The sequence below is a fragment of the Candoia aspera genome, chromosome 1 (assembly GCF_035149785.1).
Source record: "Candoia aspera isolate rCanAsp1 chromosome 1, rCanAsp1.hap2, whole genome shotgun sequence".
NCBI lineage: Eukaryota > Metazoa > Chordata > Lepidosauria > Squamata > Boidae > Candoia > Candoia aspera.
The window spans coordinates 20,342,904-20,362,823 of NC_086153.1; the positions used below are offsets into that span (position 1 = coordinate 20,342,904).

Here is a 19,920-nt window from a genome sequence, read left to right on the forward strand (position 1 = left end):
AAACCAGGAAAAAAAATGACTTGGGGTGGGGAGAGAGAGCTGGAAATTTAAAGGGATCCTATGGCTGCGTTACATCTCCACAAGGTTAAAACATCTATTTTAGCTCTTAAAAATTCCCAACAGCCCCAAAGCAAAGAACACTGGGTCCCAATTTTATACTTGGGGGAATACAAATAGGGTGATGGGGGGCACAGACCATGGGCCACCCGCTCTGCATTAGAACAACTGAATGTATACTAAGGGGAGAGTAAGAAAAGGGAACACAAATACAAAAAAGTGCCACATACACTTGGAAATCGTGCAGCATAAGGAGGGTCCAAGCAATGAGCAGAGAAGTATTAAAAATGTCAACCAAAAGCAAAAATTTACTGACACTGGAAACTAATGAATTGATTTCATTCCTGATTGTTTAAACACAAAAACTAGAAGACATTATTAAAAAACATCTTATATTAGAACCAAAAATTGTAGTGGCAGACAGAACAAAAACTGTTTCATGAGATTCAGTGTGCTAAGTAATTTGCAGGGGCAGTTGCTGCTCAAGAGAAAGAATGAAAGAATGAGGAAAGGGACAGGTACTGGCCACATGTCACCAGTAGGCAAACTGTGTCATGAGCCAAGGTATGCAAAGCACCCATCTTGGTAGCAGGAGGAGACAGAGAAGCAGGGGAAGGGCTATTTTCCCAGCCTGAAGTCTACTTAATAGTCTTAAGATGGCTGGAAAGGGCATATTTACTCCTCCCAGTCTGGAGTGGATAAAATAATGAACACTGATACAGCTTTTCCTTCAGTTAAATGAATTTAAAATATTCTTTTCTGATGCTAGGCTTATCTAGCACCACAAAAATCTGCAGCCACAGTATGCAGCTAAAAAAGGCTTTTGGGTTCTGTGAGAAAAGCCAGAGAAGATGCCTGTATAATCCAATTGCCTAACGTCAAGAGTATGTGCATTTTTTGTTTAGGTCATATTCCGCCTAACAACTTCCTGAAAAGCATCATGTCATAATATTTAATATTGCTGTCCTCTGTAAAACGTTACCTGTCTGAAATAGGTTGAGTTCACATTCCAGATAGTCAAACATTTCCACAGTGAGCTGGAAACTAAAATGGAAAGAAGAGACTGAATAGAGACTCCTACAAAATAAAATAAAAGTTCAACTTGGCAAAAATCACTTTGTGGTTTTGTCGTCCAAGAGACAATACTCTAACAATACTCTACACAGCAATCCAACAATGTGAAGAAGGAAAACTGGATGAGGCCACAGATGCCACACATAACCCAATTTCTAATCTTTCTGGTCCACCTGAGAACCCCACAAACTAATCTGTGCGTCCTTAAATCCACAACTGCCCCATAACTCCCACCAAGTAGCACTTACAAGTTATTCACATCATTCTCGCCCGTCTCATCAAGCTGTCTGTCTGACATCTGGAGGTTTCCAGGAAATCTGGGGTTCTATACAAAGGGAAACAAAGATTAAGAACAGTACTAAGGCTCTGGGTCTGAATAAATATGCTCCTGCTGGATACTGCTCTCAGATTCATCTGAGTACCAGTGCCCAAAAAGCAAAGAGGATAACTGAGATGGCAGCTAAGACTGCCTGGCAATTAATCACTTTGGGGGCATAAGGCTTTTCATACAGAAGAAGCGTATGTATCCTCTTCCCTCACTCTGCCCCCAAATATAAGTGAGCGCATCTCTGAACCTCATTTTGGAATGCAGAGTAGGAGGAAAAAAAGCATATTTCTTAATGAGAGGGAATCATAAACAGCAGAAACAAGAGAACAGTAACAACAAAGACTTGCCTACAATGTGGGCTTTAAGAAAACAATCTCAAAAGAATTAAATAATCCAGGCAGCTGGATATGTTGGTACCTTGCCAGAGATTCAAAAGCAGTAATTCATTACTGCTCTTCTGTTCATGGGCATCCTCCAACTACAAAAGGGAATTACCTTCTCTCACACACATACTTACCGGCTGCACTTTGCTTGCCTATGAAAGTTTATAAAATCAGAGGCCTGCCTTCACAAAGGCACTCACATACTCCAAATTTCCTGCTCCAACCAGCCACATTCCATTCTATAAATACCTGCTGCCATTCCACTCCCAAACGGGATACAGCTGAGTCAAATGGGAGGCCTAGAGCCAATCACAATATAAACCACAATGCAAGTTAGAGAGTGGAGGGAAATGTTTAGAATAGTGTTTCTCAACCTTGTCAACTTTAAGATGGGTGGACTTCAGCTCCCAGAATTCCCCAGCCAGCATAAAGGCTGGGGAATTCTGGGAGCTGAAGTCCACCCATCTTAAAGGTGACAAGGTTGAGAAAGTCTGCTATGGAATAACATTCAGAGGGCTATATGCCAACAATAAGAGTCAGATAAACTGGGAAAACCAAAGTTCCACCTACATCGCTATGCATACTTCACTTATACGTGCTTTGTTTACAAGTGAATGCACATGCATATGCATATATCACAGTCTTTGTTGTCCTCCTATAATCAACAGTTCTGACCCTGAACACAGATAGCTGGGGACACAGCAGTTACAAATCAGAGAACACAGAAGTGGCTGATCCATATCTTTCCCTAAGAGATATGCGGGAAATATAGTTCTTATTTGGCTGTGTTGTATGAGAATGGGCAAAACTATGCTGAGAAATTTGGGGGAAAGTTTCTCTGTCTGCCAAAGAAAAAATCCTGCTCAAGCAGGCAGAGATATTGGTTAGACAATGCTGATATTAAACTGCCAGCAAGACCAGCCTGTATCAGATGCTGGAATATACTGTAAAGGCAGCAATCAGATTAAAAAACTAACAACTACAAGAAATGTAGCAGAGTTCCAACTGGCCATTCTCTCTAGCACATCATCTCTGGGACCAATAAATTAGTACTACAAACCTTCAGGGCAGTCAAAGGAGTAGCAACAACCATATTCTTCAGTAAAAGCAGCCAGGACTACAAATTACAGAGACATAGTACAGAATGTTCTGTTGTCTTCAAAATGAATGATATGCATAAAGCCTATGATGCGCTCCCTCTTAAAACCTCTGGAATCTTATTTCTAAATTAAATTAAATCCATGGTATTCATCAGGGACGTTGCTCCTACTTCTAACCTTCTTTGGACCAAGTTCAGTCTACTGTCCCTCCCAAGGTCTCTATAGCTATCCAGAGTGCTTTGCAGAGAAAAAGAAAATGATGAGATGCCCCACTCCCCAAGATAAGTGCAGGAGCAATAAAGAAAAACTGACTTTTGTGTGGAATTCCATCTTGGTTCTCAGCAGTTTGAGGTAGATGCTACACAACTGTCCATAGCCCTCACTCAGATGGCCCTAAGGAAAAAAAATGTAGTAACAGGGCTAGATTTGTCTCTTAATAACTTTATTTGCACAAAGGCTTAAAAAGGTATCACAACCGCCTTGACCATCATTTAAGTTAGTTCAAGGACACACACATTAAAAAAAATATTTTACTCTTTCCTCTCTTATCCCCACTAGTATAGCACCACTGACAGTGTCTGTCAATGACCTCCATAAATGTAGTGCTGGTTAGGCCACATCTACCAAAGCACTCTATTTTAATAGGGATTTCTCAGTCATGTGGAAATTCTTATATAAGAACCTCACAACTTGCCAGCACCTTTGGGCAAAACTCAGAAGCAGGTGTCTACTGCTTCTATCAGTGGGTCAATTTCCTTGGATTTATATTTTTCCCCTTTTCAGAGGAAAAAGATATACATATTCCCCATTCAACTACCTTTCACCCATCATATTCTTGTGCAAACAGCTACTGAAACTACAACAGTATGTTTTAAGATAAAGCTATAAAGTTTTGTTCTCCTTACAGTATCCTATTTAGCTATAAAAATAAGAACCTGTAAAGTAGTTCTGTAACCAATATCCAGAAGGCAATTATCACTTGCAACACTTGAAAAAAGTCAAGATGCCAACTTGGCAAACACAGGTCTCCACATACTTGCTAAGAGCAGAGATATGGAAGAGAGCTTGTGAGTGCCAGTTGGTGCTTCTTTCCATGTATACCTTTGTTTTCATTTTTACAGTTAATAACCAATTCATTTCTTTCTAAATGTGAAAAAATCATTTCCACTATTCTTATTCAGTGCTAAGATTATAGTGTCCCTTAAAGGAAAAACAACAACAACACACACCGTTGTGTGGAGTCCCTTTCCTTACTTGAGTTAGCCTTTTCCCAGATCCACCAATCTCTCAAGAAACTGGACAGCAAGAAAAAGATGAGCAGACCAGTAGATCTGGGAAACTATTAGCAGCTAGTATATGCAGTACAAACACTGCTTCCCAGTGAGCATGGATTCAACAAAAGAAAAGTAACAGAACAAACACACCAAGAACATGCCCAGAGTTGTGTTTGAGATGGGCGGTGGAAAAATGTGTGTGCATGCATAAATGAATGAATGAATGAATGAATAAATAAATACATAAATAAATGCCATCTCTTCTTGGCAAACTGGCAAGTTTGTCAAGTTTATCCAAATTCAGCTCACTGATCTGTGGACCTTCTCTAGCCTAAGCTTTCAAAAAAATACATGACATTACCCAACCAGACTAAAACATCTCTGTGGCTTTCTGATTTAAAGGATTTCTCATTTCAAAATGGACACGAACTTGGAAGGTATCTTTATTACCAAGAGAAGCAGTTCTTCATAGGCCCAGATAGCACTTACCCACATGCGGCTCATGTCACTGAGCTCACTCTTGTACCTCACAGAATCCTTCAAGACCTGCAGGAAGAAGGGAGATAAGCTATGTGAGCAGTCATTGAGGGCCCCCATGATAACAGAGTCATCAGAAAGAAACTGAATCTAAAAAGCTAAGGTTGGCAAATGGGTTAATCAACTGGCTTTGGTAATAACCAGTCTAATATCCTCAGCTGAAAAGGGGGTGGGCATGTAGAGAGAAGAATGGTTGACTTTGCTTCAGTAACCATTGTATCCCCATATCTGAGCTACTGTTAAGGATTGGCTGCAAACTGGAAAGTGGTTTTAGACCCATGGCTTTCAGTAGTGTGCATGGTTAAATATTTCATGGGCACATAGCAAACATGTCCAAAGCACCAACTTTGTACTTCTCTAGCCTGTGCACTTGCATATGACAAGCAAATTGTACTGATGTCTCCTGGTGTCATCAGGGATGGAGTCTTGTTCAATAAGCTAAACAATGATCTTATTGTAAATTTGGAATTATAATCAGGAGTAAGGCAACAACATTAGCTGGTGTTAACCATGGTTAAGCATTATGTCTCTGTTGCACTAGTATTTGCAACTGTCATAAAGTGAGGTCTCAAGATTTGAACAAAGAGGCTCGTGTGGAATAAAACAAAACTTAAAAATAATATGGCTCATTGCATTAAGAAATTATGATAGAACATTATTAAACCTGAATGCATTCTATAATCAACAAGTTCAAAAACTGGTCATTTTTTATATCCCTCATATTTGATCTAAAGGCACCCGTAAAATCTTTTGAGGACCAGAGACATTTCTATCACACATTGTAGGTTTTACCAGGTCCATTTAAGATTTTAATACTGGCATTATATTGAGGTATGTTATTTATTTCATCTCACCAGCAAAAGCAAAGACTTCAGGGGAAAAGGAAAGAGAGGATGGCCTTACATTTGGGTGTCCGTCGCGGAGGAGCTTGTGGAAGACATGGCAAAACTTCCAGCACAGGACAGCGTTACTGGAAAGGGGCAGGCGGTTCACAACAGACCAGAAGGTGTGGGCTCCTTTTTCATGGTGGGTTCCCAGGATGCATGGTGAGAGGCAAGCTAAGGAAAATGAGAGAAAAGCAGCACAAAGAGTACAGAATAATGTAAAGCAACAATGTCAGGGAGCAGGACTGAAGCGAGGCCTGGATAATCAAGTTCTACCAGATCCATCTTAATATTACTTGACTGAATTCACAGATATATCCTTTTGTTTTCATTCTCCAGAAGCATGATAAGAATTACAGAACTCCAGATGGGAAACTAGCCTGAAGATACACTGGGAAAAGCCCTAACCTGTTGTAGTTATTATGCTGTCCATACCAAGCTGGAGCTTCTTTCATTAGGAATTGTAAATTATCCTTGCAGATATGAGAAAAAGATCTATCCCAGGAATTGATGGCTTGTCAGGGCACAGACTAGATTTACCATACTCAAGCTAAGAATCTTGGAGAAAGACTTCCACCAATAGGTAACAACTTTGTGGAGCAGCAATCAAGCCCATGAGCAAATGTTGGGTGAATGGAACTGTGTGAACCAACTGCAAAACACCATCAGTTCCTCCTCCTATCGACAGCTGACAGCAAGTCTACTCCAATATGGTCCTACAAAGCTTGCTTAGCAGGACCTTGAAAATCAGGGCAAAGGCATGCCAGATGTTTCTAAAGGGGCTGATAAGAACAGCAGCAGATGGCTGTTATTATCCTTCCCCATTCCAGAAAAAACTGGTCAAGTGCCAGCTTCACCTTATCCTTTTTTCCACCCTCAGTCGAAGGGAAAAATGCCTTGCCTTAAAACTCAAACCGGCTTGCCTTAACATTCAAACCTTGCTCAGGTATTCTTTTTTTGACACACTGTCACAGCTTGTACTTTCTACAAACAAAAGGCAGGAGCAAGCCCCTTTTCATACTAAAATGCAGGTACTTCATCCCAGCCCATCGCAGCCAGGTCATGATGGAATTTGGCTCCAGCCACCCTTGCAGCTTCAGCATCCTTTTTCCAGAGCTCTAATTTTTAAAGGATATTTCTGGCATGTTTCTCTTTGACGGCAACTTCCTGAGCATTAATGGCCTTGTTGATGCTGACAGTCTTTAAAAAAAAGAGAGAGAGAAGGAGAAAGAAGGAAGAGGAGGAAAATGTTAGTAAGAGAAAATGTGATCATAGATCGAGACAGAACCCCATCCTCACACCAAGTCCTCCATAATCTGCATGTCCCTGGATACATTTCTGGGAAGCAACTGTGGGCTGCCATATTTAGCAACTACCAAGAAATCTTTGCTTAGAACAATGCCAAGGCCTCCAATAGGAGTAAGAAATAATTCCTATTCTGGAAGAAGGCAAAATCAGCCTGTTTGGTTGACACTGGTGTAAGAGCTCAGAAGCGACATTGTTTCAGGGTGATAGTAATTTAGGGCTTGGAAGCAGAGTCTTAGAAAAGAGTATCATTTTGGCCTTGCTATCAAACTACCAGCTCCACCTCCTCCAAGTATTGATAGTACAGTAGCCCCACATTTTCCACTTATTAAAAACGCAAAGTTAACTTTGTTTGGCTCATAAACTGATGACTGAGTATCAGCATTTTGGGGACACAGCATGACAAACAATCAACACCAACCTTAAGGTGCCATTTATGGCATCTGTAACTGGCAGAACTAGGTGGTAGGCTGCACTGGGCTGTTTATCTACCATAATATGTAGGGAGACCTGCTCATCTACTGGTACTCCAATGAGGTGCTGGAAACTGCCAAAAGAAGGCAAGGAATTGAGTGAAAAGAGAACTGTGTCTAGATATGGAATACTCTCAATTCTGCTTATATTGCCAGCAAGTTTGGCTTAGGCACTACTGAAAGAAGTTCCAGAGAGGTTTAGACAGCCATTATAAAATACTGTAACCTTATTTTGACAGAAAATTTTTTATTTGCTAGCAGCTGTCTCCATTAAGAAAACTCCTGCAAGAGATCTTGGACAATCCCATCAGCACCTCACTTTAAAGAGGCTTACTATTTTACAAAAATGGAATGAAGGGACATTTTTCAATTGTGTATATAGCTCCTGGAAAAGACAAGTAGTTTCACTAATTAGAAGACAACTCTCCTGTTTGTGAAGTCTCTCAATGGAGGTAAACAATACAGGAGTAATTATGTGTTTTGCCATCTGCCCTTTGCATCCTGTCAAAGTGAACTAAGGTTGTCACCCCAAATGACTCAGCATTGTTCATTACCTTGCTCCATAATTGGATATCATAAAAGGAAGTAGAGCTTGCTTTCATTTTTGGTCAAATAATAGCATTACTGTTTTAAACATCCTTTTGTCATGTTAGATATTTACTGTTTTAGTTCATAGTACACTATGGTCTGGTCTAGGGTCAAATGGACTCCCTAGCCTCAATACTGCTGCTGCTAAATTGGACCAAAACATACTGTTCAACCATTTATGACACAGTTGGGCAACAGAAGATCCAAAGTCACAAACAGCAACTGAACCTCCTTTTTGTAGATTCTAAGCACCTGCTGATCACAAATGATTAAAAATAATGATGGCATGGTTTCCTGCCATTTAAGGAAAATACATACAGTACAATATACATCCTAAAACAGAATTACCATAATTGAAAATGGCTTCTTAAAGTTTAACCCAGGAGAAAAAAAGCCAGAAAATTTTGACCTTATCCTTGTGCATAACAGGCTCTCCCCAATTTGCACCATCATTTTACTACTATGACACTTACCTGCCTTTAAGATGTCTCTATTCATTTCCTCCTGTGCTATAGGCTACATGTTGAATCCATTTTGAATGGCCCAAAACAAAAGACCTCAAGTGTCTGGACCATCATGTCCTACTCTGGTATTGGGAGATATAGTATTTGTTTTGGGATACTCAAAAAGGATTTTAGTATGTGACCTACATCATAGGTGGAAAGATTAATAACTGATTAATTTTACAATCAAGTAAGTAGAATATAGACTGTTGTTGTTTATTCGTTTAGTCGCTTCCGACTCTTCGTGACTTCATGGACCAGCCCACGCCAGAGCTTCCTGTCGGTCAACACCCCCAGATCCCCCAGGGACGAGTCCGTCACCTCTAGAATATCATCCATCCACCTTGCCCTTGGTCGGCCCCTCTTCCTTTTGCCTTCCACTCTCCCTAGCATCAGCACCTTCTCCAGGGTATCCTGCCTTCTCATTATGTGGCCAAAGTATTTCAGTTTTGCCTTTAATATTGTTCCCTCAAGTGAGCAGTCTGGCTTGATTTCCTGGAGGATGGACTGGTTTGATCTTCTTGCAGTCCAAGGCACTCTCAGACTAGCTTCCCCCTTTTCACAAACCTCCAGCATTCCGACATAGGAAGAAAAATTTGTCATGACTCAGAAATCCAAAGTGAATGTTGTAAAAATCTTTCTCAGAGAGCACCAAGGACTCCACAATCTTTCTTATTTTAACATGTAATCACAAGAAGGGAAACTGAAAAACTGAAACTTTTAACCAAAGCCCTTAACCAAAGCTGGGCCACTGTGCTGATGTCAGGGAATCTGAAACATTCCCTTGGGCATTTGCAATGTTTGTGAACCGGATCCTGCCACTTAGGAAGCTGAGCATGTTTTTTTTTTCCTTGGCTCTGCCAAGTGGAGTGCTAGATTTAAACTCAAACCAAATATTCTTTGGAAAGTCATCAAGTTCTCTTTTTAAAACCACAGAGATCCTTGATCCTTTGCCTTGTTATGAGGCATTTATACCTCCTCTGACATCTTACAAAAGAACATTATCAATTGGAGGGGGAGGGAAGGAAGGAAGGAAAAAGGAAGTTGCATTGGCCAACTACACTGAGAGCCAATACTGCAGTGCAACTTTGAAAAGGCTTTCCTTTGGAGGACTTCTAATCCCAGCTGCAGAGTTGTGAATGAGATTTCTCTGACTCAACTGGGGGAGGGACTAGGGGGTGTGAGGCAGAATTTTGGAGCCTCATTTCCTTCCTGCTGTACCAGCTCAAGAGCCACCCTTCTTTTTCCTAGATTTGTATACAGAACTGGACATTCTCATGGTTGAAAGCTTCCATAACCCACAAAGGAGGGAAACGTCAATCTTCAGCCAAAAGAGCTGCATTCTTCAGCACTTCTTGTTTCAACAACTCTCTATGGAGCAGGTTCCAAAAAGGCAATTATCAGCTGCAACATGCAGGATTTTGCCTGCTTGGTGACACACATATACCAACCCCCTTCACCAGCTACAATAGCAATAGATAGCCAAGTACTAGATATTGCTGCTTCTCTTCTATTATTGCTCCTAAACAGAGTAAAGCCACAGTATTTAAGAGATCCTAGCATAACATTTATATGGAAATCTCTGCTGTCAATTTGCTTCTTTCCCTTAACAGACATCTCTTGAACCTTTGCTATTAATTACAAGATCTGGAAAAAAATGCTTAGTTTCAATCCTTTTCAGTTTCTAGCCGTATCTTGTGCATGATTTCACATGCAACAGTAAACTCTGCATCCAAATATAAGTTTGCTCCTGATTCCTAGAGGGGAGCCAAGTATCTCTCATGGAAATCCAACCCCCTTTCTTACTGCTCTGAGTCCCCTGAAAACTCAATGGCAAACCCTTAATAAACTGAGGTGCAATTTCCTGCTGACTTTCAGATGCAAACAGCATTTAGAAGGATAGGCCCAACCATTTGCATCACAGAACCATTGCCTGCCCACAGTAGTTTGGCTACCAAATGAAAAAGAAATGTGCCCAGCCACCAAAAAGTTGTCCATTCCAGTCCTATTGTATGGCTTACTTTCCAATCCATGCTCATGAATCCTAAGCTGAAAATTAGTGACACAGCTGGGTACTGCAAGGAGGAACATGTTTACTACTGGCTGTATTACCAGCCTTTTTCAACCTTTTGACCCTGGAGAAACCCTTGAAATATTTTTCAGGTCTCGGGGAATCCCTGCACATTCAGGCTCAAATATAGGCCGCAAGTTACAAAATTATTATATTCATTTTAGGTGTAAGCACTAACTGTTCTTAAACTAATAATAAAGAATGAAACTTACCTCTTTAATGTGAAGTTGCCTGAATTCGAATTTTTTAAATAAATTGTGATCACCCAGGGAACTCCTAGTGACCTCTTGTGGAACCCTAGGGGGCCACAGAACCCTGGTTGAGAAACCTTTCTCTACACAAAGAGTAAACTCATCAGTGATTGGCCACAGCTAAAAGTTAGAAGCAGAAAACTTTGGGCCAGCTAATTATATCTTCTAAGGATGTCTGTAGACTCAGAAATAGGAAGGGGGGATCTGCAGCTTTAATCTAAAATCAGAGACAATAAACACTGAACAGTGCTTCCTTTTATAGAATACAGTGTATCTGAGCTATTCAGAACAGAGGCTGTGGAACCTCAGAGTTGTAGAGGACTGCTCCTCAGTTCTAGCTTGGTTATACTTCCAAGTCCTATTTCAGTATAACGCAGGCCCTTTCTGCCATCTTTCCAACTGTCCAAGCAAATTGATAGAAGGTACACTTAAACTACAAAATGGCCTTAATCAAAGAACAAGCGGCAATTCCAATCTTGCAAAAGAGAGAACTTTTCTCTCCAATACCAAATCTGGGTGACTCACAAGCTGTGAAGTGGATGGCTGTTAAGAGCAATGCAGTGGGAATGCACAATAAGCCAACCAAAGGCTTATCTATTTTTCCAAGTTTCTAGTGTGGAGTAGGGAACCTTTGGGAGGCAATGTTAACATTATTGGGAGTGCCTGAGAGCAATAATGAGAAGTAGGCAGGGCCATGTCATGAATGAGGTCAGGGTTCTCTTGTTTTTTTTCCATTGGAGTTTTTGAGAGTTTGCTTTTTTAAAAAAAACAAAACTATTTTACCTATTTTGGTGCTTTTATACTGCATTGTATTTTGTTTCCCCATCTCAAATTGGTGGGAAATGACCACTGATTTTTTTATGAGTGTGGTAGGAGAGCTGTCCATGGGCTGCAAAATGAAAGGATGTATGTACCCCTGAGACCTTAGGTTACACATCCCTGTAATAATGTTTGCCCACACCATAAGAAATGCATCTAGAGCTCAGACACACTTTGAGATCATATTTGTCCAACTGTCCAGCCTGAGTATTTCTGGCCCAGCTTACAACATAACTGACACAAGAAAACAAAAGATAATGCCAGCATGGATCCAGATTTTATATTGGTATCTGGAAAAGTGTTTATTATGTTCCAGGTCTGACTGTAAAAGACAGTAAGTCACCCAGAGTCACCCATATGGGGGAGATGGGCGGTGATAAAAATATGATAGATAGATAGATAGATAGATAGATAGATAGATAGATAGATAGATAGATAGATAGATAAAATAAAAGCAAATTCTTTGGCAATTTTTTTTTTGTAAAAACATTTCTGGGACAGACATTATATCTCAAGGAAACAATCTAAAAGGGATATTTTAAAAACTATATATAAAAGCATGCATGAAAACCAGAATGTTTCATTAATACCATTTAAACATTTCATTAATGCTATTTATTCCATTGAGTAATGGAACAAATATTCATCATGTTCAGACAGTAAGGATGACAAATATTGAGCTCTCTGTGCACACAATCCACCCCCATCTCCAGGCACCTCCAGTCTTTGCCAGAGGCAAGAGGCCCACATCCTCCAGGATCTCCTCTTCGTACAGGCTTGGCTGACATCACAGAGGGATAATTTACCATATATAAACAGCCACCAAATGTTACATTCTCACGCACCAATGATGTTACCTAGCCTGGTAATGAAATGTCTGCAGGAAGAAAAGCAAACTCAGAGAACACAAAGAAACCAAACAAAGATGGTATTGACAAAGTTGCACACAAACATGTATACCAATTTACCTTCCAAATCATCTCAAAAGATGCACCGGTTCCCTAAACCCAACTTTTAGACACCAATCTCTCACCTACTTCCCTTTAGAAATGCTACTGGTCCTGTTGCAACACAACAAAAAAAGAAAAGTGAACAGCACCGATTTTATTTAGAAATGGTCCATTTAATTCAGTGCAATATATTCATACCCAAAGCAGCTCTCAAAGGATAAGAGACTGAAAGAACTGGAAATACTGAGCTCTGATTTTTGAAGAACAGAAATGGACATTGCTCTGTACTTATCCTTCCCATTACAAATGCAATCTCTGTGGTTTCCACTGCCGTTTTAAAGTGTTCTTTTCCCCCGTACGTTGCCTCCAGCACTCCTGTCTGTTTTGGCTGATGCGTTTTATTTCATTACAGACTAACCTCAGCAGTTCATTGCCTACTTTGCAGAGGCAGGAATGCCTCCTCAGCTGAGTCAATGGTATTCATTTCCATGTTCTCTTATGTCTTCCAGAGCTTCCTTTACCAGGAATGCTGTAACAACACAATAGTTACTGTATAACATTTATAAATAAGAGATTGCTTGTTCAAAACTTAGCATAAATGTTTTAATTACTATTTTTATTTCCCTGAGCTAGTTACTTTCACCTGCGCTTTTTTCTTAATAAATTCATTAGTGCATTGCTTCATCATTTTCTCAGTCCAATGATTTATTAAGGAAATTAAGGAACTTTTGACATATACATAAGATACACTGGAACACTAGAGCTTTTATGTTTGCTATACTGGAACTCTATTCCTTTGTGTACATGCTATAGAATATTCACTGAACAAGCAAAGATAATGGGAGGAAGTGGAAAGCCCTAGTAAATTATTGGCCTCCCAAGTTAAACAGCAATAAAGTAATGTCATTTCTATTATTTCTGAAGCTCAGAGCATACTAATGATACTGATCTAATTAGCAATTCTTCAATTGGATATTTAACTTTATAGTACTGAGTTAAAGGTTACTGGAGATTTTTTTTAAAATAGTTTTTCCAAAGGTTACACAAGACCAAGCTATTTATGTGGCTACACTGTTTTCTCTTGAGGAAATAATAGATACTATTAAATCTATGAAATCAGGAAAAGCTCCTGGACCTGAGTACTGCAGTATAAGGCGTGCGTGCGTGCATTTGTGTGTGTGTATATATACATACATGCATGCATACATACATACATACACGCTTCTATAAGTTTGGAGCTTCTATAAATTTGGAGGTTTATCATTATGCTTTTTTGAACAAAGTTTTTTTCCAACTTCTTTTAATGAAACTTATGTAATAATGATACACTGGAGCAGAGACAACCTTGATGAGCAAACAGCAACTCTGTCTTGCTTGGATTCAATTTCAGCATGTTTCATCCCATTCAGATCCCAACAGTATTCAGACAGCAGGACAAAATTTCAATTGCAACACTGCCTTACCCTGGATACAACTGGGTATCATAACCATATTGATGATACCATATTCTGAACCAACAAATGATCCCCCTAGTGACTTAAGGTAGATATTAAAAATATCTACATCACATTCAGGCCAGTTTCTCCTCCCCATAACCATTGACTGGAATGGCCCACTAAGGAAGGAGAAGAACGTAACTCATTGTCCTCAATCCCTGTAGGCAATAACATATTGAAGGTCCCTGAGAGGTCTTTTTATTTATTTTTTATGTATTTATCAAATTTGCATGGCCATCCATCTCACAAGAAGTGACTCTGGGAAGCATACAATTTATTTTGGTGCCTACTCCAAAGACCACTTGCATTATGTTGTCTATGGATGACTGCCTTGAGGGCTAGTCTCCTGGTTTTGTTTTTCAAAAGGCACAGCTCCACAAAGGGCTGGTTGGCAGAGGTCCTAATAAAGCTGCATCATTATCATGATGCAGCTCCCTGTCTGGGGGAGATGGGCGGTGATAAAATTTGATAAATAAATAAATAAAGTCTGATCAATACAGTCTCCACCCCATGGACAGGCTTGAACCCTTACTGAAAGAGATCTACTGTAGATAAATCATTCCCTCTAGGGTCTGTAGCCGGCTCTCCACCATCCTCTCAATAAAATTCCCCCAAAAGAGGAGTTGAAGACTGGGATTGTCAAGTATGTCCTCTAGGGAGGACCTCAGGATAGGGCCCCTCCTGTCTGATGGATAGTACTACCTTAGATTTACAATCTTGGATTGATGATATGGGTTCACTTTCTGTTTATGAACAGGTTTTTTATTGATGTAATGGAAGGACTGATCAATATTACTCTGTGTGATCAAGGTTCAATGCTGTATTTAAAAACTGAGCTGTTTTTTATATGAATTATATTATGTTTTTTCTTTTTCTTTTTCTTTTCTATTACTGTATATTAAAGCAAAAAAAAAAATCTAGCCTTATACCAGTTTTCACTTAATCCAGCAGTTCATATACTACTTCATCCAGGCTATAGTAAATTTCAGAAAAAGTATGTAATTGGAGAAAGCATCTCCCACATTTATTTCAACCTTTGAGCCTCAATGCTCCTAATCTGAAGACCTAGGATCACCTCCTGAAGCATGGTGAAGAATGATGCTACTGAGCATAGAATGAAGGATTAAAATAACTTGTCCAAATCTGACTGCATTTTAGCTATGATAATTTAAAGGATATTATTTCCAATAGCCCATCGAACTGTCATTAGGTCCCCCTGATTAAGACTGTAATGCTGTGAGCAAATCACATTAACAACCCAACCATCTATTTTTATTCCATAGGTTTTGAGGCACTAGTGCTAACTAGGAGATCCTGAACAGCTGAATGGGGTATTATCTCTATTTCAAGTGATATCCAGATATTATCTCAAATCAAAAGCAGACATCCTCTTGATTATGTCCATACGCATATCAAATCAAGACATAGGAGAGGAAAAGTACCTTCTTGGTATCCCTTTGCCAAATATATTTTCTTCATTGCAGAAGATCTCACACACTGCAATATTCTATTAGTCAAGTGACTTTCTGTTGCTAAGGTAAGTTCAGGTGTTACATTATGATGTCAGCTTGTAGGATCCACTCTTTTTATTAGACCCCAAAAATCCATAAACGTGGAACTTGCACTTATACTTTATAAGCCTAGAAATTTGCACTGAGTATCAGAACTAACTGGAGTTTGTCCTTCCAATAAAGATAATTGCTTTCAAGAGAATCATGTTGTTATTGCTACTATTACACAGCTAGTAGGAAGGAAGCATTGCTGAACTACTGCAGATCATCCAGAAAACTAACAGCAGATATTCCGTTCTATCTTCTATGTTAAATAAGTATTTTTGCAAATATCAGAATGTGCAAGTAGAATATGAAGCACAATGATTTACTGTTGGGCTCACAGCTTTTCCATTAGTTCTGCTTCCCCTTAACTCATCAGTTATTTTGTCCAAGGTAATCCATTGAAGCTGCCAGCAACTCACTTTCATTTGGCTTCAACCAAGACACTCTGCCTGGTCAACACCATGCTGTGGTATACAGCCATCCTTAAAATATTAATTAGGAATATAGTTTTAATTACCATCATAGTATGATGTCATTAACAACCAATCAGTAACCTTTACAATTCATGAATACTGTGATGCACATGACGCCCCCAGTCCTATAAAACCTGCCTTCTTTTTGTTGCTTGAGCAGAGTTCTGATTCCTCTGGTTTACTTGCTGTGACTGAAGGATAGAAAATTATTCCACTACCCCACCCCCACTCCTTTCCCCACAAATCCAAGAAGTCCCTGGGAGCCTTTGAAATAGTGCCTCCAATCCTTGCACAGAGCTGCAGCAGGACTCTCCTCCCATTTTTCTTAGGGAGGGTAGGGGGGTCTCAATATTTGCATGCTGTGTCCCAAAATCAGCACTGGCCTGATTTGGCTTCTAGCTTGGGGATATAGAGAAGAAAATACTGCCTCCAGTTTCCCCTGCAGCCTTGTATCTTGAAAGGAAGACATGAGGTATTCTTCCACTGCAGAAGCAAAAAGTCTAACAAACTTCATGCCTTTCCATATCTGCCTGCCTGCCTGCCTAGGTGGAAGAGAGATGCTCTTCCCACTCTAGCCAAAGTCCACTGGCAAAAAAGAGTGAGACATGGTGATAGTGATGGTGCCAGGAATGATGCCTATGGATGAGTTATTCAACCAAGAAGATCCTTTTTCTACAAAAAGAAAACAAAAAACAGGGCCTTTGGCAAAAGATAAAAATGCTACAGGGGAAGGAGAGTAGTTAAAAACGAGTGGCTGATCCCGCACCCTGGCTGAAATGTAGCAGCCAGCACCTCCCTCAAACTCTCTCCAGGAAATGGAAGGGAAGCGACAAGCCTGCAGGTCCCTTCTCCAATGCCAAGGAACGGAAAGCAAAACGCTCCAGCGGGTTTCCTGGATTCGGTGCTGGATCTAAAGGAACCGCCGCGGAGGGCTGGGAAAGCCCGCTCAGCACTCATCGTAGGCTCTCTAAGGGAAGGAGGCTCCTCTAGGACTCCTGTAGCCACTTAGCTCCTCTGACCTGCCCCCCTTACAGAGCTTCTTCCTCTGCCCCTTCGTCCGCCCGCCGGAGAGCATCCTAAGATCACCCACCGGCACCCGCAGGGCGAGTTCAAGCGCCATATGCCTGCCCGCCGTGGCCACCAGTCCTCTTGGACCGTTACCTAATGCCCTTCTCCAGGGCCATGCCCCTAGCCTTACCATCTTGCCCACCTCCATGGTGGGAGGACTGCTGTCGTCCGGGCCGCGCCGCCCCGCGGCTCCCTGGCCGGTGGGGCGGGTCTCTCTCGCAATCTTCTACCGCAGCTCTGAGATAGCCATGTTCGACCCCTCCGCCAAGCGCTTTCCTCCGGACCAGAGGTTCCAGAGGAGCAGAAGGAAGGTGGCGGCTGTGGGGGCGACCAGGAGCCGACCCTCCACAGCGGCTGGACTGCGACGCCTCGCCAGGCGCAGCGCCGGAGCGAGCGAGGACGCGTTTGCGTGTGTGCTCTGAATGACAAAAGGCGCTGGCGCTCCCGCCCAGCCTGAGCCTCCTCCCTCGAAGGGCAGGGAGGGCTCCTCCGAGCAGATGCTCAGGCGGCACAAAGGCACCGTGCAGGAGCCACCGCCGGGCGAGGCCCGTCACAAACCCGGCGGAAGGCGGGAGGAGGAGTTTTTGCTGCGCCCGCGGGAGAGGGAGGATTTTCCTGCCTGGAGGGATCACCCGAACGCCTCGCAGTTTAACGCCGCCGCCCCAGCAGCATCCAGCCCTTTCCACGCAAACGGATGGCTAGCTGGCTGGCGGGAAGAGAGAAGGGGGCTCGGGCCGCTGGAGGGCGCTGAGCCTAAGAGCCCGCCGCGGGACCCCCCCCTCAAAGATCCGCGCGCGTGAATCTTCTCCTGGGTTTCACAGCGTCTGAAGGGGAATCCCTTTTCCCAGCCCCATTAAGCGCCCGGTCACAGCAAATACGCTTCTTTCAGAAGCATGGAAATTAGCCGAATGGTCTTAGTTGCCGTAAGGAAAGGCGCTGAAAGGTTTGACTGTCGAGTAGTAATACCCGACTCCCGCCTCTTTCCAACACGCCCCCTCGCGCCCATCAAATTCCATGGCCTCTGCTGCTGAAGGAAGCCCCCAGCAAAGCTGCATCAGGCCTTGTGTCTAGATGCTTTAATGATTGTTTTGGATCAGCATCCTAACTCCCAAATTTAGCACTGTCCTCACTTCATCAGTGAAAACATTCACTTTCATGGTGAAAACACAGAATGTTGATCATATAATTCACTGAATAAACAGCTAACAGTAAGTGCCAACACAGATTGGATACACAGCTGTAAATCTGAAAAAAGTTCATGTGGATTTTGCTTGTAAATCACTTTGGAGACTGAGCTCGACTAAACTGGGGGACGTAGGAAAGATTCTTCAAAGATACTGGATGAAAAGTGAAACAGATAGGCAGCCTGGATTTTGAAGCAGTACAGAGCAAAATTGTAAAAAAAGCTGCCTGTGAATAAGAGGTAAGGCTCTATCTGCAAAGTAAGAAAATTTCCAAGGGTTCAATGGCCTTATCCCACAGAACTTTACATAATGATTTGGACCTACAGCCCTGCTAATTACTTAATGCAAGTATTTGCACTGCAGTGACAGATTCAAGGCCCTAAAGTTGTTCCTCTGCTCCCATCCGTACAGATTTCCTACTTGATTGCAAAAGCAGCCTCGCAAAAATTGCACATGGCTGCTTTTCTACTTCCTCTCTCTCATCAAATGCCAAGTCATTGTCCCCCCTACCCCACCCCAGAGGTCTAGAAGTGAGAGGAAAGGCTCTCACTCTTGCCAAAAGAGAATATGATTTTTTGTATGTGTCAAGCAACTATGGTACAATTCATATAATGGACCTTTTAATATTTTTACCTAAAAGTTTTATGTATGATTTTTAATACATGAGAACTTCCATATTAAGACTGAAAGATTTGAGATTAATATTTTGCCTCTAAAAAGAACAAGTTGGAGGATCTAGGAACTCACAAGTGGCCACAAAAAAAAAAGTGGGGAGCACTCCTCTATTTATTCTCATGATGTGGTAAACAAAACTCTGCCAATGACAGTCTATTTTTAATCCTTCTTTAAAAACATATTACCATTAATGGATATTCTACCACCCTATAGCAATTAATTCTACCGATTTCCCACATCAGAAATCAGAAATTATTTGAAGTTAATGTGAATGCACAAAAGGACATTTAAATCTTAAGTGACTTCTAATGGGTAGAATATGTTAATTCGGAGAGAGGGAGAGAGAGAGAGAGAGAGAGAGAGAGAGAGAGAGAGAGAGGGGAATATAAGATCTTCTGTCTTTTGGTGTCTTTTACCGAGCACATATTTGTTTGTTACTGATGCTTTTACAGTAAACTTTCAGTTACTCTGACTATAAGCAGCTCACTTTTTAGTGAGTCTTTGAAGCCTACATTAACACAATCTTCTATCCACAAAATCAATACCATAAAACTATTTCAAGCAGCTGTATAGGAAACAGTCAGCAAGTCACAACCAGAACAAGATAGTAAAAAGCTAAAAAGGGGGAAAATGCCTAACAATACCCACAAAAGAAAGCTTTTGAAAATTTAGATTGTGTGTTATGTAAGTGAATGAATCTGTAAGTCACAACCAAAAATATGTGTATCACAGGTAAGACAGGAGCAAAAAAATTTTGTGCTTGTTATTCAGAAGAGGGAGTTGAAACACTATGATTCCATAAGCTGAAAGCAGGCAAAAAGCTTCCGACAGCTTTGAAGCCAGCTGGATCTACAGAAAGAGTAACACAGAG

At 41.2% G+C, this 19,920-nt stretch overlaps 1 protein-coding gene across 5 annotated transcripts in view; it reads right to left on the reverse strand.

Moving 5' to 3' along the window:
• The window catches only part of HIP1 (huntingtin interacting protein 1), an 85,437-nt gene that overhangs the window by 27,356 nt on the left and 38,161 nt on the right, over positions 1-19,920 (reverse strand). For 2 of the 5 annotated variants that reach the window (XR_010067652.1, XM_063299281.1), the window contains exons 2-7: positions 6,774-6,837; positions 5,657-5,799; positions 4,706-4,762; positions 3,255-3,335; positions 1,380-1,456; positions 1,040-1,101 (exon numbers count right to left, since the gene is read on the reverse strand). Coding sequence is in view for 4 of the 5 variants with exons in the window: in XM_063299281.1 (XP_063155351.1) it covers positions 1,040-1,101; positions 1,380-1,456; positions 3,255-3,335; positions 4,706-4,762; positions 5,657-5,799; positions 6,774-6,837 (484 nt within the window). In the remaining variant the exon portion in view is untranslated. Of the gene's footprint in view, positions 1-1,039; positions 1,102-1,379; positions 1,457-3,254; positions 3,336-4,705; positions 4,763-5,656; positions 5,812-6,773; positions 6,838-17,212; positions 17,282-17,320; positions 17,746-19,920 lie in introns of those variants that run through there. The other 3 variants (XM_063299301.1, XM_063299293.1, XM_063299311.1) reach the window with 3 other exon arrangements.